At 37.7% G+C, this 22,653-nt stretch overlaps 1 protein-coding gene across 2 annotated transcripts in view; it reads right to left on the bottom strand.

Moving 5' to 3' along the window:
* Positions 1-6,453: 6,453 nt before the first annotated feature.
* Positions 6,454-22,653, bottom strand: part of MRPL22 (mitochondrial ribosomal protein L22) — a 37,012-nt gene continuing 20,812 nt past the window's right edge. The window contains exons 3-7 of one of the 2 annotated variants that reach the window (XM_059917583.1): positions 19,290-19,407; positions 15,503-15,568; positions 14,624-14,701; positions 13,196-13,265; positions 6,454-6,750 (exon numbers count right to left, since the gene is read on the bottom strand). In XM_059917583.1, the coding sequence (XP_059773566.1) occupies positions 6,539-6,750; positions 13,196-13,265; positions 14,624-14,701; positions 15,503-15,568; positions 19,290-19,407 (544 nt within the window). In that variant the 3' untranslated portion in view covers positions 6,454-6,538. Of the gene's footprint in view, positions 6,751-13,195; positions 13,266-14,623; positions 14,702-15,502; positions 15,569-19,289; positions 19,426-22,653 lie in introns of both variants that reach the window. The other variant, XM_059917582.1, reaches the window with a different exon arrangement.

The raw sequence follows: 22,653 nt of genomic DNA, 5'->3' as shown, positions 1-22,653 counted from the left end.
CAACTAAGCCCATGCGCCACAACTACTGAGCCTGTGCTCCAGAGCCCGTGAGCCACAACTACTGAGCCCACATGCCACAACTACTGAAGCCCGTGCACCCAGAGCCCGTGCTTTGCAACAAAAGAAGCCACCACGATAAGAAGCCCGCACATCGCAACAAAGAGTAACCTCCGCTCATCACTAGAGAAAGCCCATGCACAGCAACGAAGACCCAATGCAGCCAAAAATAAACAAAAACAAATTTTTTTAAAAAGTGGTCTATATAATTCTTATTTGAGAGAATGTGAGGCCTTCTTTGTAAATCAATTTTACAATTGTAGAATCAATTTAGAGTCTGCAACTGTAGAATCTAAAATTTGTAGAATCAATTATACAAATTGTTACGGACATTTGAAAAGGATAGGTATTCTTAAGAGGACAAAGTTTGATGAAATATTTATCACAGCTGCTACTATGTAGCAAACTACCTCAAATTTCAGTGGCTTAAACAATAAGAACTTACTAATTTCTTCATGAGTCTGTAAGTCAGTTTGGGGTGATTTACCTATTCTCACCTGGGCTCATTCATGCTTCTGTCATCAGTTTTTGCTGCATCTGCGGCTATGCTGATGTCTGCTGGGCTCTCTCATGTTTCGTGGTTGGCTGGCTGTAAGCTGGGGCCCACATCTCTTCCACGTGGTCTCTCCTCCTTGAGCAGATCAGCCCGGGCTTGTTTACATGGAGAAGCAGAGGTCCAAGAAAGAAAGAGGAAGCAAACAGGGCCAAGGCTGGAAACCTGTCAACTGTCACTTCTGCCACATTCTATTACAAAGCAAGCCCAAATTCGAGAGGTCAGACAGACTCCACCTCATAATAAGAGGCGCTGCAAAGTCACACTGCAAAGGGCATGGATATAGAAAGAGTCAAGAACTGTGGCCAGAGAAAATGAAATTAAATCATTTCTTATGCTGGGGTCCACTATGGAAACTTGGAACTTTTCAATGACCTTCAGGAGGTTTAGAAATGGTTTCACATTGACTGCAGAATGTATTCCTCCATATGTGCATTAAACAACACTTTTAGGTTCATTTATGCCTTTCCCTTAAATTCCACTTTGTGTGATATTGCCATCCCTTACTTTCCAGAGTGGAATTTTTATGAGTCTCCTTGGGCCATAAGTGAAAATAAAAATTCATTCAAGTCCCTATTGGACAAAAATAAAAAATATTTTACTTGACTGCACAAGTATGGTTCATTTCCCAATATTTTCTCTCTTTGATCCAATGTATTTGTGATTCCATACAGATAAATCCTAAGTTATGTACTAACATAACTCAGAGTAGGCTGGTTTGCTTAAGAATAAAGGCTAGAACCTCTCTCATATAGAGATCTGACCCTAGACAGTTATATCAGAGACACTGGGTTAAGAAGAGATGCCTATTCCTAGAAGTGTTAATAATGTCATCTATGTAGTTTTGTCCTGCTTTAGAATCTTTCTGGAAGCTCACCTATGCCAAAACATATCCTGTTTTAAACCCACACATGTGACTGAGCTCTTCTTAATCAACTAAAATTGTAATTACAACCTCTGCACTAAAATGAAATGCATGGAAAAAATCTAATCGTTTTCATCACATAGAAAAACACATCCCTTTTATTTTGCAATGTTTGCAGTATACTCACTTCGCATGCCTTTTCCCTCAGGGTTAGCTGGAGCCTCATAAAGTTTGGTAACTCTGAGTCAGCTCCAAAGACAGTATATTCCCCAACCGCATCACACATCCCACATCTTACTTCTGGAAGGATGAAGTGGTCTTAACATTTATAGAGTTGAAAACAAAGCCCAAGTCGGCATTCTGACAACATAACCCTTTACTGATCCATATGACATTTGTCATTTTACCCTTTCCCCTCACTGTATCTTTAAGAAAATAAACTTTCCCAAAAATCCAATGACTGTTTCCAGGTCACCCTGATGTCTGCTCCCATAGGCCCACGTCCCTCTGCTTTCGTAACAGCACAGTGAAGACTTGTAATTAGTGATTTACTGAATTACTCTGCCTTTCCCAGCAGACTGTGAGCTCCAGGAGCAAGGGCTGATTCCTCTTTCACTACCTGTATCCTCAGCACCAGGCATATAATGGTTGCCCAATAAATTATGTTGAGTTAAAGAAAACAAAAGCTAACATTTTTTAAAAAAAAAATCTATCATATGGTAGCAGTCGGGGTGATGGTTACCTCTGGGGAAGACAGGTGGGTAGTGACTGGGAGAGGGTATGAAGGGGACTCAGAGTTGCTATCACATTCTATTTCTTCACCTGTTTACCTGGGCACGTTCACCACTTGATCAATTGAGCTAAACTTATGATCTGTGCACTTCCTGAATGTGCTACACACCACTAAAAAAGTTTAAATCTATCATAATTCTCTGACAAAGAAAGAAGGAAATCACAAGCATTCAGATATTGCCATTAAAGAATAATTAAAACATTAGTTTCTGAACCATGTAAAGTTAAGTTTAAGTGGGGACCAAAATGTTCACTTATGTTAGAAAGTGCACTCTCAGCCACGGAAACTAACCAGATGTACTTAGCAACAGTCACAATGGGAGAGATTCATTGAGAAAATGTATATATACGGTGCTTAACACAGTGCTAGGTACCCAGTGCCGCATGTTAGCAATTAGTACACTTTAACAAACCAGAAGCAGTTCCAAATAAAGGCTGAATCTTAGATCACAAGCAAACTTTCTTCATTAGAATCCAAGATCTGTTTTGTCCTTAACTCTTTCAAAACTCTTTCAAAACAGCTTTAATAGCCTGATGAAGCAGCAACCTCATTTACGTAATTTATAGTTACGGAGTCCACATCACCACCTGGCGTGTTTCAGTCACACCCGAGGAAGTCAAAACTCAAGGCTAAAACTCATGGAGCATCTGCACTGAAAGAGAGCCCAGAGACCCTCTGGTCCAGTGATTCTCTAGCTGCACATCACTAGGGCATTCATTACAAGTGCAAACCCCCTGGTCTCCCACACCAGATCCTGACTCACTAAGTCTGAGAGTAGGGCCCAGGGATTTGGATCTTTAAACAAGTCCTTCAAGTGATTCTGAAGAAGGTGGTCTACAGACAACACGGAGCCTCTTATCTTCTAGATGAATGAAATGGAGGCCAGGGAGGAGACCTGCCCAAAGTCTTATTCTGGTTAATGAGTATGCCAGGACTAGAATGAAGTTCGCTTTCCACCACTCCAGTGTTATTTCCATGATTCCATGCTATAATAGCTTAGGACCCAGAATGAATCTGCCCTAAATCTCAGTGGCTTATTCCACTGAGCTCTTTACCTTTTTACCCACACATTAAGGTAACTGCAGAGGCCCAGAAACATACCTGCACATTCATTAGGTATGCAGAACCAGGTACTTAAACCTAGAGTTTAAATCATAGCTCCAATATTCACAAACTGTGTGACCCTGAGACAGTTATTTGTAAAATATAGCACGGAGCATGTCAAATAATGAGGTCCCAGTAAATAGTATGTATAATTAATGCCATCTTAAAACATGGCACTAAAGCTACATTCTTCATTTGACTAGAGGGATATTCTCAAGAACCCCAAGTTCTTCCTCTACATACAAACGTTTGAGAAACAACGGACTAGGGCTGTGGACAGAGTGCCTCTTGTCAATGAAAACACATGTATCAATGAGAACCAGGTAGTGCTGAACACTCTAACAATTTTCTGCTAACAAGAGGGAAGTGAGTGCCACCTACTGCCTTATTTTTATTTATTTATTTGTTTATTTATTATCATTATTTTATTTATTTTTGGCTGCGCTGGGTCATCATTGCTGCGCGTGGGCTTTCTCTAGTTGCGGTGAGCAGGGGCTACTCTTCGTTGCAGTGCGCGGGCTTCTCATTGCGGTGGCTTCTCTTGTTGCAGAGTACAGGCTCCAGGCACGCGAGCTTCTGCAGTTGTGGCATGCAGGCTCAGTAGTTGTGGCTCACGGAATCTAGAGCGCAGGCTCAGTAGTTGTGGCACACGGGCTTAGTTGCTCCGCAGCCTATGCGATCTTCCCGGACCAGGGCTCAAACCTGTGTCCCCTGCACTGGCAGGCCGATTCTTAACCACTGTGCCACCAGGGAAGTCCTGTGCATTAATTTTGTATCCTGCAACCTTACCAATTCATTGATTAGTTCTAGTAGTTTTCTGGTGGCATCTTTAGGATTTTCTATATATAGTATCATGTCATGGGCAAACAGTGACAGTTTTACTACTTCTTTTCCAATTTGTATTCCTTTTATTTCTTTTTCTTCTCTGACTGCTGTGGCTAGGACTTCCAATACTATTTTGAATAATAGTGGCAAGAGTGGACATCCTTGTCTTGTTCCTGATCTTAGAGGAAATGCTTTCAGTTTTTCACCATTGAGAATGATGTTTGCTGTGGGTTTGTCGTATATGGCTTTTATCATGTTGAGGTAGGTTCCCTCTATGTCCACTTTCTGGAGAGTTTTTATCATAAATGGGTGTTGAATTTTGTTAAATCCTTTTTCTGCATCTACTGAGGTGATCATATGGTTTTTATTCTTCAGTTTGTTAATATGGTGTATCACACTGATTGTTTTGCATATACTGAAGAATCCTTGCATCCCTGGGATAGATCCCACTTGATCACAGTGTATGATCCTTTTAATGTGTTGTTGGATTCTGTTTGCTAGTATTTTGTTGAGGATTTTTGAGCCTATATTCATCAGTGATATTGGTCTATAATTTTCTTTTTTGTGATATCTTTGTCTCGTTTGGGTATCAGGGTGATGGTGGCCTTGTAGAACAACTTTGGGAGTGTTCCTCCCTCTGCAAATTTTTGGAAGAGTTTGAGAAGGACAGGTGTTAACTCTTCTCTAAATGTTTGACAGAATTCGCCTGTGAAGCCATCTGGTCCTGGACTTTTGTTGGAAGATTTTTAACTGAAGTTTCAATTTCATTACCTGTGATTGGTCTGTTTATATTTTCTAATTCTTCCTGGTTCAATCTTGGAAGGTTGTACTTTTCCAAGAATTTGTCCATTTCTTCCAGGTTGTCCATTTTATTGGCATACAGTTGCTTGTAGTAGTCTCTTAGGATGCTTTGTATTTCTGCAGTGTCTGTTGTAACTTCTCCTTTTTCATTTCTAATTTTATTGATTTGCATCCTCTCCCTTTTTTTCTTGACGAGTCTGGCTAAAGGTTTATTCATTTTGTTTATCTTCTCAAAGAACCAGCTTTTAGTTTTATTGATCTTTGCTACTGTTTTCTTTGTTTCTATTTCATTTATTTCTGCTCTGATCTTTGATTTCTTTCCTTCTACTAACTTTGGGTTTTCTTTGTTCTTCTTTTTCTAGTTGCTTTAGGTGTAAGGTTACATTGTTTGAGATTTTTCTTGTTTCTTGAGGTGAGCTTGAATTGCTATTAACTTCCCTCTTAGCATTGCTTTTGCTGTGTCCCATAGGTTTTGGATCGTTGTGTTTTTGTTGTCATTTGTTTCTAGGTATTTTTTGATTTCTTCAGTGATCTCTTGGTTATTTAGCAGTGCACTGTTTAGCCTCCACGTATTTGTGTTTTTTACTGTTTTTTTTCCTGTACCTGATTTCTAATCTCACAGTGTTGTGGTCAGAAAAGATGCTTGATACGATTTCAATTTTCTTAAATTTTCCAAGGCTTGATTTGTGACCCAAGATGTGATCTATTCTGGAGAATGTTCCATGTGCACTTGAAAAGAAAGTGTATTCTTCCGCTTTCAGGTGGAATGTCCTAAAAATATCCATTATTTTAGAATGCAAGGCTGAGACTGGTTCAATTCTCCTCTCCATAATTGAATTCACTCTGAAAAATGAATCAATCCTAAACAAGACAGCCAAGCAATAAAAAGCATTGTTGGTAGGAGACATAAAAATAGTCATTATTTAAGTAAAATAAAACTTTCTAAGTTAAATGGTTTTTGAAGTTTTAGATTAATATATCTAATAAACTCCTGTAATTTCAAGTTACTGCTAAAACAGTAAAGGAAAATATAATCCCTCATCCACTGGCCTATGCCAACAGTGAAAGGAAAAACTGAACTACAGAATGCCCTAAAATACTGCACTGAAACAATGTGCAGGGATGCTCCCGTCCACCACCCCCTCCCCCAGTTCCAGGAGAAAAATCAAGTGAAATAATAAGGACAAGTTTTCTTATCCTATAACTTTCTACTCAAGTCCAGTATCAAAACTACCACCTGCAGGGCACAAGCTAGAAAGCTAACATTGCCTTCAAACATCACTCAAAAAAGCCTTCTGAATTATATAGTCTGTCCCTATGTTTAAAGCTGATTTCTCCTTCCTAGTTGCAAATACATAAAATATACCCAGAGGCTCAAGAGAGATAGGCAGAGCTTTATAAATATTCATGTAAAACTAGCAGTTGTACTTCATATTTCAATAATTCAATGACAAATCATAAAAAGCATCTGTCTTTAATTTTTGTTGGTTTTAGGAAATAAATGGTAAAATATATACACTGTGGAGTCTTAATACCCCCATCATAGAGTGTGAATGATGGTCCGGTTGCGAAGCTCCTGGATATACTCTTTGGCGTGGGTGATTGCTGTCTTTGGTGCCTCAGGTGGAGGTGGAGGGCCTTCCACCAACTTCACAAAATAATGGCAAAAAACCTTCTCCATAATCCCAAAGCGACCTCTGCCATGGTATCGGATGCGTTTCAGGTATTGGCCTCGCCCTGAGGTGGACTGAGCTAGACAGAGAAGAAAAAGAAAATTAGAGGAAACAACTGTATCCACAAGATTACAGCTTGACCAGCTGAGCAATTTCTGCCCTCTCCTCAACTGGATTCTAAGACTACATGAGCTCACTGGCTGGCTAGAGCAGGCTTGTCTCAAGACAAGTATCTCCTGAGTCTTTCCTTACTAAGGACCAGGCTCTACTCCAGATGCTGGAGAAATAGGAGTGAACAAGAATAGCAAGGGCCCTGGCTCTGTGCAGTGCACACAGAAAGAGAGGAGAAAGAGAGAAAATAAACATGATCATTTTAGTTAGTGGCAAGTGCTATGAATAAAAGAAAACAGTGATGTGACAGAGACTGATGGGGTGTTGGGAGGCAACTTCAGACTGGGGGGTGTCAAGAGGCATCGTTGACGAAGAGACATTTGATCCAAGACCAGAATGAATCATTCATGCAAATATCTAGAGGCAAGGTGTTCCAAGAAGAGGGAACAGCAAGTGCGAAGGCCCAATGGTAGGAACATGCTTGGCTTGGTTTAGGAACAGAACCTGCTGAAGCATAGTAAGCAAGAGAAAGAGTGACACAAACAAGGGGAAGAGATCAGAGATGAAGGCAAGATTACACAGAGCCCTGGAGGCTGAGGGAAGACATTCTGATTTTATTCTAACTGTATTATATTCTAACTGTTCCTTTGGAACCAATGATTCCCAAATGCTGTCCTCAGGCTACTACATCAAACTAACTTAGGGAACATATTTAAAATGCTGATGCTGAGATCCCATCTCTAGATACTCTGTATTTGAAGTGGGCTTTGAAAATTAAATCCTGAGCAAACAACACTCCCCCCACCCCAAGCAATTCTGATTCACAGCCAGGCTTAGGAACTCCTGTATCACATCTGTCCCCTCATCTCCCCTCCCCCATTCAACATGTCAAAGTTTGACCCTGCAAAATTTGAAGAAACCTTTTAAACAGTACAAGAAGAAATCTGTTCACCTGTTCACCCACAGTAAATCAGGGTAGTAATTACCTTCTACTACCTTCTGAATTTACTTAGTCTTACGTTTTTAGTTAATTTAATAAGCCTTTTAAAAAGGTAAAATCTATAGCATATGTAGCAAATTAATTCACTTCAATACTCACCATTCTTTTACTGTGACAGAACTTTATATTGCAGGGACCATATCAAGGTATGTGCTCCACAACCCTCTAACTACAAACCTCTCATGAAATGGTTTCAGCAGAAGCACCCTAGCTTTGCCAAAGAGAAAGCTAAGGCTGAAAGTGATTAAGAAAACTGCCTAGGGTCTCAGTGAGATAAGGAGAGAACTACCACCCTTTTATCAACTTCATCTACTGGCACTAAAGAAATGAATTTAAGAACTTCCAAAGATAGGGGTGGGGGTCAGGTGGGTGAAATGGGTGAAGGGAGTCAAAAGGTACAAACTTCCAGTGATAAAATAAATAAGCCATGGGGATGTAATGTACAGCATGGTGACTACAGTCAATAATACCATATTGCATATTTAAAAGTTGTTAAGAGAATAGATCTTAAAAGTTCTCATCACAAGAAAAAAAATTCTGTAACTATGTATGGTGACAGATGTTAACTAGACTTGTAATCACTTTGCAATATTGAATCATTCAGTTGTACACCTGAAAGTAATATAATGTTATACGTCAATTATACCTCAATAAAAAAAAAATCTTAATTTTTCCAAAGAGAAAGCAGCATTACACAAATCACTTTATAATAAAGTACTACCAGGTGCCCTGAATCCACTTGTCAGGAGGAATCCTACAAACAAAAACAGTGACACTGGGAAGAGTGTAGAAACTTCTAAACAGATTTTACAAACACGATAGCTAATTTTATCCAAAACTGCTACTCTACCCAATTTGAGCACCAATTTCCAAATACCCTGAGAATAAGGAATACTACTCCAGTGAAGGAAGTATCAAAATTAGCTAACTGTGCAGGACTACATAATCTATCAAAACACAATGCTCAACTCTATCAGGGTCTACGTTAACTACCATTTTCCTTCCATCTCTCCCAAAATACATAAGAAAAGACACTCAAAACCTGCTAAATGCCAGTTATGATTTCCTCCTTAAGCCATAAAATATCTGCTTACCTTTATGCATATAATGCCATCCCTTTTTTATGTCAAAACAAAAACATTAATTCTTCTGAAACACCAGGATTCTTTAACACTCTGGAATGGGAATACCCAACACAGCCACTCGGAGATCTGAATGAAATCAGGGCTTAGAGTATAAATTCCAAATTCGTTTTTTTTTTTTGGCCCCACCGCACCGCATGCGGGATCTTAGTTCCCTGACCCGGGATCGAAGCCGTGGCCCATGAATTGGAAGCATGGAGTCGTTTCAAACTGCTTTAGTACGGAACCATTTCAATTAAATGAAACAATATGTAGACGACTACTTTCATGTGAATCTGTTAAGAATGAAACAAGGGTGAGGACAGATCCAAAACTGCTGCCATTCATTCACCCAACATATAGAAATTCCAAGTTCCTGCTGGGTGTGAAGCTCTATCCTGGGCTCTAAGGATACAGCAGTGACCAAGATATCAAGAAGCCTTTCTGCTTGTCCCAGGCCCCACCCTTGGAGGCCTCAGAGCACAATTTCAAAACCAATGCTTAGAGTTAATAGTCTTAAGACACTGCCTTAATAACATAAATCTCTTACCCAAAAACTTCCTGTGGTTCCGCTTCAATACTGTTTTAACCAAATGCCACAGCTTGCCATGTTCAGCCCTCTGGAATCTAGGTCATGTTCACCTTTTCAATTTCATCTCCTCTAGGTTAAGCCTCTACTTCCTCTGCACTGTTCTACTCACTGTACCACACACTTACTGCTCATCCCAACCTATGTGCCTTTGCTTAAGTGGTTACCTCACTTTGAAAATTTTTCCTCTTGGATACTCCTTCAGATCCCCAAAAGCGTATCTTTAAAAACCAAAATTTTCTAGAAAATCCATGACTATTTTAACCTATACTGACCTTCTCTTCTCTATTCCAACAATACCATTTACCTGTTATTCTTTTTGGTCCCAAACCATATGCTACCTTGTGTAAGTGTTCATGTTTCACCTGTAAAAGTTACTTCCTCAACAAAACTTACACTCCTCTTGTATTGTCCCCAAAGTTCATGCCCCATAAGGAACAGAAATGATTTTGAAATACATCTTCTGCTAATTAATATCATTTTTTCAATACAGATGTCTCTGGTAAATTTGCTCAAATTCTAAAATAAATTTCAAAGTTTTCCAAGTACATACAATACTAATAGTGTACATGGTTTTGTTCCAACTAGGGAGAACAATTTATGTATTCTTCCAAAGGACTATTACTGTCAAAGAACAAAACTACTTGTGCTAAATGTTTTAAATTGCTAGAAAAGATATACTGTCACCTAACTGTGTGCGTGGTATACCCACTGAAGGCACTCAAATACTTTTTGAATGAAAAACATAAAGACATCTCAAAAGTAGAAACGACCTTCTAAAGATAATGCCCAATATAATGCTCTTCTAAAAATAATGCCCAGCAAGTACCATCTATTTAAAATATTGTCAATATTTCCTATTACTTGTATTTAGGTAAATACGAATCTTGACATTTTAACTTTAGAAACTCTCCCCCTTCCTCCTTCATCATTCTTAGCCCAGAAAACTGATTTACAAAGTCAATCGTTCACTTTCCCTGAAGTGAACTACTTTAGATGCCATGAATCATGAAGCAGTGACATTTTATTACTCCATGTCCACTTGTTAAGGCCTGTTCACAGTGTCATTAGTCATCATTTTAAGTTTGAAAAGGAAATGAACTTTCAAAGTCTGTGGTCATGCAACACCGGGTATTAGCTTTAGACTGATGACAAGCATTTGAGGGAATTACTACATAATGAGAACATATGCTACCAAAAAAGCAAGTCCCTTAAAATGCCTGTACTTACTTATTTCAGGGGACTGAAAGAGCTATTGCTGAGCCGAAACAGTAGCCAACAAGTAACTAGCCTTTCAAAGCTCTAAAAGAAGTCTATGGAATAAAATGTCTAGGCCTTTTCAAAGAATGTAAGAAGATAATTCCATTTCCCACATTTTATAGGTAAGAATGAATAGAACTTACCCAGGCCTCTCCCCTGGGGTTTCAGATTCAGTAAGTCTGTGGTGAGGCCTGGGAATCTGTATCTTTAATAAGAACCTCAGACGATTCTTATCAGGGAAGTTTAGCAAATACAGGGATAAAATGCCTGATGTGTCGTGGTCAGATACTTCATCTTCCTGGGGGTACTCATCTCTCTTCCCTTCATAATGGAATTAGGCAACAAAATACTTAGCAAATGAGTTTTTAAAATCAAAAGACAAATCCAAACTTATTAGCCCTGCTTAAGAAAAGAGATTTTGACCCAGAACTAGATGAAAGGAAGGTGTAGGAGGGGCAGAGGTTTTTCAGCAGAAATGTGCCTAAAGAGACCAGTGCATTAAAGGACCATTCACATGTGACTGGTTAAGTTGATTTTTGCTTAAAGGCAACATTGGACTTTGCTCCTTCATTTGGGAAGACAGGATTAAGCTCCTCACCCTCTCTCTCTATAGTACTACAACTGTTGAAAGAGATTTAACACAAATTCCATTTCACTTGCATCTAATTTCCATTATGAAATGTTGCCTATCAGCTAAGAAGCCAATATTCCTCTAAAATTGAACAAAATTAAATAAATTTGATTTGATATTCAGTCATGGGGCAGGAAAGGTCACCAAGAGGTTTTAAGCAAACGGTCTTGCTCTTCATTTCATCTCTTCCAATGATTCTGGGTCCTTCTAGCATTATTTATTCATGCTGCTCCCAGAAGAAAATGCTTATGATTAATTACTGTGGACTGCATCTTCTGAGTTGCCATTTGATTCCCCTCTGTATAAGAATATAATTAGTTATACAAGATTCAGCTTTAAAATAAGATATTTCATGGGCTTCCCTGGTGGTGCAGTGGTTGAGAATCCGCCTGCCAATGCAGGGGACACGGGTTCGAGCCCTGGTCTGGGAAGATCCCACATGCCGCGGGGCAACTGGGCCCGTGAGCCACAACTACTGAGCCTGCGCATCTGGAGCCTGTGCTCCGCAACAAGAGAGGCCACGATAGTGAGAGGCCCGCGCACCGCGATGAAGAGTGACCCCCACTCGTCGCAATTGGAGAAAGCCCTCGCACAGAAACGAAGATCCAACACAGCCAAAAATAAATAAATTAATTAATTAATTTTTAAAAAAAATAAGGTATTTCAGTTGCAAATCATAATTCATTTGAATTTCAGAAGTAGGTGTGGTTGCCGGCATCAATTCCAGGTGAGTTGAGGTAAGATATTAACTAAATCAGAATAAATATCTCCAGTAGAGCAGAGGTTATATGACAAAGTACAATTTAGATGTTTTTTTAAAATTCTGATTGTTAAAAAACTATAAGGCACGGCTAACTTCCCCCAGAATGATTCAGCCTTTTACCCTCCATTTGGAGAGTAGCAGTTCCCATATCTTGAGTTTAAAATATCTTTAGGTAAAACAGTCCTTCTTATATGCAGGTTTGGCAGATTGAGAAAATTTTGCTTTGACATCAACATCTCTGTTTGATTACAAAACTGCTAAGGTTAGCAGTAATTGCTGCAGTAACTCCAGCCACTGCTCTACTTTACTGTGGTGTTAGGGGAGCGAGGGGAGAGCTTTGTAATAACCATTGATCTCTTTCTAGAGCAGTAAGAAGGTATGCTACCAAAATATCCCTTACATTTGTACAGTGTACCAGGCTTCCCAAAACATTTTCACATACATTAATTTAATTTGATGTGGAACAAGCATACAAAACCAAGATAATGCTTCAGGATGTAATAACAAAGGGGAACCAACACATCTGGGTCATCTGAGCCTTCGAAGGCTCCTTGGCTTTTATAATTCAACAGATTTTCCATTCTGGTAATTGGAAGACTAACTTATAGGATACCTTTATGGATTAGGCACCTGGCTTGGCACATTATAAATAAAGATTTTTTTAAGTCCACCTGTGATCCTTTATATATCTCCTTTGGGTTGACAAAGAATTAATTTTTTTAAAAATCAGTTACATTCTTCCATAGTTTCATTATGATTAAAGGACCACTCTATGTATCATCTCGATATCCATTATTTAATAATTATCAGCAATAGGTTTCATGATCTCAGTCTCATTACGGAACAGGTAACAATAAAGCAGTAAAGTTAGGACCATTTACAACTGACTAACATTACCATGCTGAAGGCTGAAGAATAAGCGATTACCAGCAATTTTCACTGGCAAACACAGTCCAAAGTATTTAGATATCAAACACTGTTATTAGATGAAGAACTTGGCATCACTGTTGGAAGCCATTTTCCGAAGCTAAGAATATTAAAGATCTTACCTATATATAAATTGGATCTGAATTCCACATTGTGGTCTCTCACTGCCATATCTTGTGCTTCTAAGAGAACCTTAAATAAAAAGAAAAAGAAAGGCATTCATTTGGCTGACCTGAACTAAAACAGAATTAAATTTCTCATTTCTTATTGTTATCTCTATGACTGCTAATCACATGCCTTCCTATTGCAGTCAATTTTAAAAAGAGAATATCAAATTATAACAGTACTAAGGAAAAGGGATACAGTGAGCTTTCCTTCCTCAGACAAGAACTGCAAATGCAAAGAACACAGTTCATCCTGCTAAGTTTTAAATGGAATGTGTAAGCTGTAAAGGAGGAGATAGCAACACTTGCAACAGTACCCTTGGTAATGGGCATTATGGCTTTGAGTCATAGACTTGCCAAGAAGTTCAAGAAGCTCAAGGGCTAAATCTTATTGAAAATTCTTAAACTTTAGATCCAAAATAACCATTAACAACATCAGACAAGTGGAGAAAATCATACTTGAAAATTTCCTTTAAGAATTATTAAATTTGGGACTTCCCTGGTGGCACAGTGGTTGACAGTCTGCCTGCCAATGCAGGGGACACGGGTTCGAGCCCTGGTCTGGGAAGATCCCACATGCCGCGGAGCAACTGGGCCCATGAGCCACAACTACTGAGCCTGAGCGTCTGGAGCCTCTGCTCCGCAACAAGAGAGGCCGCGATAGTGAGAGGCCCGCGCACCGCGATGAGGAGTGGCCCCCACTCGCCGCAACTGGAGAAAGCCCTCACACAGAAACAAAGACCCAACACAGCCAAAAATAAAAATAATAAATAAATAATAAATTAAAAAATTAAAAAAAAAAAAACACTCATGTGCCTAGAATGAGTCAGCACAAATACCAACAGTCACGTGCACCTAGTGAATCAGCTACATTTAGAGCTAGAAGTGTCTTTAGAGATCATCCAATCCAACCCCACCTAGTTTACAAATGAGAAAAATGGAACCAGACAAGTGTCTTGCCCAAAGTCACAACAGAAACTGTCAGAGAAAAGATAAGACTCCCAGTCCCCTGAGTCCCAGTCCAGTGCTCTTTCCACTCAACTAGTTACAAAATCCCAAGCTCTCAGTTGTGGAACTGACAAAAAAAAATCTTTTAAAAAATTTATCAATCCCCCAATCATTAAAAATAAGATGTATCACTTCACTTCACAGACAGACCATAAAATATAAATCACTATCTGGTGCAAGTAAAAGCATCTCAGGAAAAAAAAATACTTAAAGCACAGAACATTCCTAAGGTATAAGGACACTAATAAAACTGAGTCCCCTCCCCTAAATCTGTATTATATAAACTGTGCATTTACACTAGCGAATTCAGGATTTAGGCAAAGCTTACTAACACCTGCAAGCCAACTATTCGCTCCCTCCCCATCAAACTTAGTTTACCTCTTTAATTATCTGGGCCCCTTTTTTGTCACTGAATTCCAACTGAGCCAGAGCCTGGTCAATGGACATTCCTCGTATCTAGAATTAAAGGGTAACAGACAAGAGAAAATAAACAAATTAGTTTACAAAGTCAGCATTCCCTTTTCAGTGAAAAGTAAAAGTCTTACATAATTCAAATAACTTCTAAAATTAGCTAACTAGTTACATGTTAATTACATCTCAATAAAAGTGGGGAAAAACATTTTTCATTAAGAATAAAAATAGCTAACTAAACGCAGGCAAAAGAGAAGAAAACAAGTTTGAGAAAGGATGCCACCACCCTCTGTAGGTCAAAATCAAACTTAAAATTTTTAACCACTAAACCTGGATTATAATGGTTTCAATAATAAAAAAAGAGAGCAGACATGACAGAGAAAGATCACAGGTTGGCAAGGATCACAGTAGGCACTAAAGGCATCTCCTTCTCCTACAGAAGAAATGTATTACATGTGTATTTGCTGCTTTTGTCTTCTCTCATATATAAATTTCATTTTCAAGGTAAAAAACTTAAAAAGGCAACAGTTTTGAAATAGGTTGAATCAACTTTTACAGATACGTAAGTTTGCTTCCTGGATTCTCTAACTATAGCCAGGTTCTTGACACCCTTCTTCTAAAGTATCTATGTATCCAACATGATTTAGTTTGTCAGGTAAAAATTAAGCAAAATCACCAATCTCTGAACTATCATTTTTGGATTACCTACGAAATGTCTAAAAATGTAATTATATTCCTCACTTTTTGGAAAAAACAGGGCAAGTTTTTTTGCTTTTTTCAAATCCTGGGGTAAAATTTGTAGCTTCTTTCCCTATGTATTACACGGTAATAGTCATTTTTGCTTACCAATTTTGCCAAATACCACATCTTGTCTTTGCTGTACTTTATTTGTCTTCGACAATGGTAGATTTCCTTACAAACAGGAAAAAAAATTAAGCAAGTTTATCAAAATGACAGTAAAACACTGTTAATAAAGTTTTTACTTTCTGTGCTTAATGAAAAGGCTGCCATAAGAAATAAAAACATTATTAAGAATTTGGAAGACTTCCCTGTGGCGCAGTGGTTAAGAATCCACCTGCCAATGCAGGAGACACGGGTTCGAGCCCCGGTCCAGGAAGATCCCACATGCCGTGGAGCAACTAAGCCCGTGAGCCACAACTACTGAGCCCGTGTGCCACAACTACTGAAGCCCATGTGCCTAGAGCCCGTGCTCTGCAACAAGAGAAGCCACTGCAGTGAGAAGTCCACGCACCTAGAGCCCGTGCTCCACAACAAGAGAAGCCACTGCAATGAGAAGCCTGCACACCACATGGAAGAGTAGCCCCCGCTCACTGCAACTAGAGAAAGCCCACGCGCAGCAACGAAGAGCCAAGGGTAGCCAAAAATAAATAAATAAATAAATAAATAAAAATTTTTTTTAAAAGAAAGAATTTGGGGACCCTTTTTCCCTATACAAAGTTATATTTTTCCAAATTCTCACTATGTTATAAAGATTACTAAGGGAAAAACAAACTGTAAAATGGCTAGTTTGTGACAAAATTTGCAACGCTTCTATACAGAGGAATAGTAAAAGACTTAAACTAAAGTATTTTAAAAACATTTAGCTGGCTAAAAGAACAAAAGAAAAGGTACAAAAAGGTTTCTTGTTAGTGAGGAGAACAATGGCAAAATGGATAAAGTAACTATTTTCATAAGAAAACCAATATTGTAAGTGTTCAGTCAAGAGCACAGGTTCTAGAATCAGACTCCCTGGGTTAGAATCCCAGCTCTACCATTTACCAGCTACAGAACCCAAGCTACTTAACTTCTCTGTGCTTAAGTTTCTTCTTCTTTAAAATGAAGATAATAGTACCTAACACATAAGACTATAATAAGGATTAAATAAAGTAACCTACATAAAGTAAGTACTTTACAGTGTCTAGCACATGGTAAGATCTTAGTAAATGTTAGTTTTTATTATCTTTTATTTATAGTGGTAGGTATAGCCTACTGAATTTTTTAATCAATCATCCATTAAACAATTTATAGTTCACAAAGCACTTTTCAAGTCCATTATTTCATATGCTCTAACTCTATGAGTTGGGAGAAAAAACATTTTAAAAAGCTTTTACAAAATGAAAATCAGAGAAATCAAGTGACTTGTCCAAGATCGCAAAGTTTGTAAGCTAGTGCCACCCAGGGAGGTATGTGAAGGGCTTAATACAATGTCTGGCAGGTGTATCTTTAAAGTTCCCCTCATGACTCTAAAACCCACATTCTTCCTACTATTATACCATAATGCCACTTAAAAAAAAATTAGAAAACATTTTTCAAGGCAAATAAAAGCAGAGAAACCTCAAAACTTTCTAACATTCTGACTCCTGCTAGAAGTTTACAAATGCCTTAGGATTTACTCATTGCCCCATCTACTATTATTTAACTACATATTCCAAATGCTGAAGATCAGAATGAGATAGAATAGTAAATATTATCTGGTCTTCTTCTAAACAAGAGATAAAACTAATTTTTAAAATGTTTGCAGGTAGCAGATTGGAAAGCCTAAGGGACACTGCAAATAATGGCACAGTGTATCAACTATGTGGCTAGGTGAGCAAATTATTCCCTGTTAATAAGCAAGGTGTTTATAAACAGCATTAATAATTTACTCATAACAGGTATAACTGTTACACCAAAATCAATTTACCAAATACTATTTAAAATCAGAAAATGTTAAGGCATTTTCCAAAAGTCTTAATTTGTCCCAAAAAAGGATTACTCCCTCAAACAAAATTTGTGCAAAATAGAGAATTGAATTAGGTTTCTCCAAAGTGCCTATATAAAATCTAACCAAATGTCTTCACACAGGCTCTTACAGAAGGAGTATATATGATGCAAAAGTTAATCAAAATAGTTTCAGTAAATTACAATATATAACAAATGATTTAACTGACACTGTTCTTCATTTACTAGAGTCAGGTAGATGATCTACTATTAACTATTTGAATTGTGCTATTTAGGATGTATCCTGAAGTGTGTTTAACATCCAAAAAGACTGGTACTTACAAAATACAAAATTTTGCTTTAGATTCTGGACCTGACAAATACTATTATGATTTCTTTATTTCCAGTTAAAGCCAAGTCCACAGAGCTCAAGTAAGAAGTAAAGAAAGCTCATTAATTATAGACATTATATATTTTTTTAAATTTTTACTTCACTTTTGGTTGTATTGGGTCTTTGTTGCTGTGCGTGGGCTTTCCCTAGTTGCGGCGAGAGGGGGCTACTCTTCATTGCGGTGCGCGGGCTTCTCATTGCGGTGGCTTCTCTTGTTGCAGAGCACAGGCTCTAGGCACGCAGGCTCAGTAGTTGTGGCGCATGGGATTAGTTCCTCCACGGCATGGGGGATCTTCCCAGACCAGGGCTTGAACCCATCTCCCCTGCATTGGCAGGCGGATTCTTAACCACTGTGCCACCAGGGAAGCCCCTAGAAAATATTTTATTTATGATATTTGTACAAATGTGTAAATTTTTGTAAATTTTGCTTGATTACAAAATGGAGTCAATGCTTAATAGCACAGATTCTATGACAAATCAAACTTTTAAGCTCTGATGGCATAATAAAATATGAAAGTTAAAAACTCATTTGTTTAAGCTATTAAGATCTCTTTTTCTTCTCAGTTCCCAATCAGGTAGGAGGTCTTCAAATCAATAAATTAACTCCCCTAAATGAGAAAAAAATAACCCATAAAACTGTACTAATTCAGACTAATATCTAGATAGCAACTGAATTTTAATAAAATGCACGCTGTCAAGTTCATATAAAAACTAAGCAAATGACATTACTTAGATTATATTGATTATCCAGTAGCCTTAAATCCCAAAGGACCTTAAAAGATGTTTGCTAAACTGAATGATTTTTAATTAACACAGTAATTCTATTTCTAAAGTACTTATCACAGTTCATTTTCTTAAGGATTCAAATGTTCCCACCTTGTTTATGCTATTATTACTTACTTAAACTTTTTAACAGATGGGTATGTATCCCACAGAAAATTCATATTAAGCTAGAAATTTGTCTTTTATTTCAGACTAGAGCAATCTCTAGCAATTTGGAGAGGGCAAAAGGATTCTGAGCAACTAAAGGTAAGTTAAAGTCTGGAAGGAATAAGGTATCCCTGGAAGGAATCCAATGATTAAACTCAAACCTTAGGTTCAAAGGTTTGTAAATTACAAAAAAAAAAGGGAAGAAAAACCTCACAACCAAGTGTGTCTATACTCAAGTATAAAACATTGCAAAATCATACATATGATTTAAATATTGGCCAATGGCTTAAGCCATTCTTGCCAACCCCTCGTGCTCCATTATCAAGCCTCTTGGAGTCAAAAATCAGTCGAAATGTCTCAAGTTATTAGCTCAGTTTTAGAGTTAAGGTTCCTATCCAGGAGGTTAAGTCTAGGCAAATAAGTAAAACAAAGACAATCATTTTAACTACAAAAAAGACAGATCTGGAACATTTTCTGTACCAATTAAAGGATCAAGCAAATTCCTGTATAATTTTTTTGTTTTCTTAACATGGAATAATAAATCGCTGCTAGCCACACAAGAGCAAGAGCACTTTACCAAAATCAAGAGATTAGTTCTACCCACAAACTTACAGCTGGTCTCCGAGGTTCTCCAGGCAGTTGTGGAGGATAAACAATTTTATTCTTCTTCTCCCATTTTCGAGATATTTCAAGAGAAGCACTTGTGTGAATATGTGATTGGGGTAAAACGCTGTGAGATGAAAAAAGCCTGTAAAGCAACAGACATTTAGAATCTTTTCCAAAGCTTATCTATCTTCTGAACCACATCAGCTCCATTTTGATGGAAACTATTTAAGGATCACAAGTGGAAACATTCTAGACATATTTGTTAACAAAGAATCGGGATTACATAAAATACCACAAACAGCTAGTAGTTTACTGAAGGCTAAGAAGAGTGAAAAGTCAGTAACTCATGTAAGTCAAATAATAAACAGATATTAACCCAAGATTTTAATTGAGGTATAGCTGGTGTACAACATTATGTAAGTTTCAGGTGTACAGCATAGCGAGTCACAATTTTTAAAGGTTACATTCCATTCACAGTTATTATAAAAGTTTGGCTATGTTCCCTGTGTTGTACAGTATATCCTTGGAGCTTATGTATTTTATACATAGTAGTTTGTACCTCTTAACCTCCTACCCCTGTTTTGCCCCTCACCCCTTCCCTCTTCTCACTGGTAACCATCAGCTTGTTTTCTATATTTCTGTTTCTTTTTTGTTATATTCACTAGTTTATTTTATACTTTAGATTCTACATATAAGTGATATCATACAGTATTTGTCTTTCTCTGTCTGACTTATTTCATTAAGCAGAATACCAACCCAAGTCCATCCACGATGTTGCAAATGGCAGAATTTCATTTCTTTCTATGGTGGCCAATGACTATTGATTCTCTACTGTAAGTCACCTCAGTCCTAAAATAGATTTAAAGACACAGAGGATCTCTGACATGATCTGTGGAATTCCTCAACTTTGTTGAATGATCAAGACAAATAACATCACTTTCTAATCCCTAAGAAATTAATGCATAAAGGTGGCTTCATTCGCCTCCTAATGTAAAAAGACACCACCCACCATCCATGAAGTAGTCCTTCTGCAAAAACAAACTTGAATTAATCAGCCTCTAGATTCAATACAGAAAATACAGAGACAGGGAAACCTGTTAAACATGAAGGGGATGCACTCAGCAAACTCCAAGCTGTACAAAACTCTACAAGACGAACAGCCCATTTTCTTCAACAAATAAATTACAAGGAGAAAAAAAAAAGAGCTGAATAAAGGACCTACAGATTACGAGAATTAAGAAAAAAGTCAGTTAATGGGTGGACTTTTTAAAAAAATTTTATTCAATGTATTTAAACTAAAAAAACAAAACAAACAAACAAAAAAACCCAATTCACCCATTTCTGTCACCCCCAACCCGCTGCCTCTTGCAACCACCAATCTGTTCTCTGTACCGATGAGCCCGGTTTGGTTTTTGTTTTGTTTTGATTTTTTAGATTCCACATATAAGAAATATCAAATGGTATTAGTCTTTCTCTGCCTGACTTATTTCACTTAACATAATACCCTCTAGGTCCATCCTTATTGTCACAAATGGCAAGATTTCATTCTCTTTTACGGCTGATTAATATTCCTCTGTGTTTGTGTGAGTGTGTGTGTGTGTTTATATATTTACATATATCACAATTTCTTTAACTACTCATCCACTGATGGAAACTTAGCTTGTTTCCATACCTTGGCTATTGGAATGCAGCAATGGACGTGAGTGTGTAGATATCTTTCCAAATTAGTGTTTTTGTTCTCTTCAGAAGTGGAATTGCTATATCACATGGTAGTTCATTTTTAGTTTTTGAGGAACCTCTGTACTGTTTTCCACAGTGGCTGCACCAATTTACATTCCCACCAACACTGCACAACAGTCCCTTTTCTGCACGTCCCTGCCAACACTTCTTATTTCCTATTTTTTGATAATAGCCATTCTAACAGGTGTGAGGCGGTATCTCATTGTGGTCTGGATTTGCATTTCTCTGATGATTAATGATATGGAGTATCTTTTCATGTACCTATTGGTCAATGGCATGTCTTCTTGGCAAAATAGCTATTCAGATCTTCTCATTTTTTAATTTGATTGTTTGCGGTTTTTTTGCTATTCAGTTGTATGAGTTTGTTGTATATTTTGGACATTAGCCCTTTATCAGATATATGACTTACAATTATTTTCTCCCATTCAGTAGGCTGCATTTTCACTTTGTTGATGGTTTCCTGTGCTATGCAGAAGACTTTTAGTTTAATTAGGTTCTACTTGTTTACTTTTGCTTTTGCTTTTGGTGTCAGATTCAAAAAATCACTGCCAAGACCTATGTCAAGGAGCTTACTGCCTGCTTTCTTCTAGGAGTTTTATGGTTTCAGGTCTTACATTCAAGTCTTTAACCTATTTTGAGTTAATTTTGGAGTATGGGGTAGGATAGGATCAAATTTCATTCTTTGGCGTGAGGCTGTCCAATTTTCCAAATACCATCTGTTAAAGAGACTGCCCTTTCCCCAACGTGTATTCTTGCTCTACTGTCATAAGTTAATTGACAACATATGTGTGGGATTATTTCTGGGCTCTATATTCTGTTCCATTGATCTATGTGTCTGTTTTTATACCAATATCATACTGTTTTAATTACTATACCTTCGTAATATAGTTTGAAATCAGGTAGCATGATGCCTCCAGCTTTGTTCTTCTTTAAGATTGCTTTGGCTATTGGGGTCTTTGGAGGTTCCACACAACTTTTAAGACTGTTCAGGCTTCCCTGGTGGCACAGTGGTTATGAATCCGCCTGCCAGTGCAGGGGACATGGGTTCAAGCCCTGGTCTGGTAAGATCCCACATGCTGCAGGGCAACTAAGCCTGTGCGCCACAACTACTGAGCCGGTGTGCAACAAATTCTGAAGCCCGTGCGCCTAGAGCCTGTGCTCCGCAATAAGAGAAGCCACTGTAATGAGAAGCCTGCGCACTGCAATGAAGACCCAACACAGCCAATAAATAAATAAATAAATAAAATTTTTAAAAAACAAAACAAAACACTGTTTGTTCCATTTCTGTGAAAAATGCCATTGAAATTTTGATAGGAATTGCACTGAATCTATAGATTGCTTTGCGTGGTATGGTCATTTTAACAATACTAATTCTTCCAATCCATGAACACAAAATATCTTTGCATTTATTTCTATCTTCTTCAATTTCTTTCATTAATGTCTTGTAGTTTTTAATATACAAGTCTTTCATCTCCTTGGTTAAATTTATTTCTAGGTATTCTATTCTTTTTGATGCAATTGTAAATGGGTTATTTGATTAATTTATCTTTCTGATAGTTCTTTATTAGTATAAAGAAACAAAAAATTTTTGTTTGATTTTGTATCTCGCAACTTTACTGAATTTGTTTAT

The sequence above is a fragment of the Balaenoptera ricei genome, chromosome 3 (genome assembly GCF_028023285.1).
Source record: "Balaenoptera ricei isolate mBalRic1 chromosome 3, mBalRic1.hap2, whole genome shotgun sequence".
Taxonomy (NCBI): Eukaryota; Metazoa; Chordata; class Mammalia; order Artiodactyla; family Balaenopteridae; genus Balaenoptera; species Balaenoptera ricei.
This window is presented reverse-complemented; position numbering and strand designations above follow the sequence as displayed.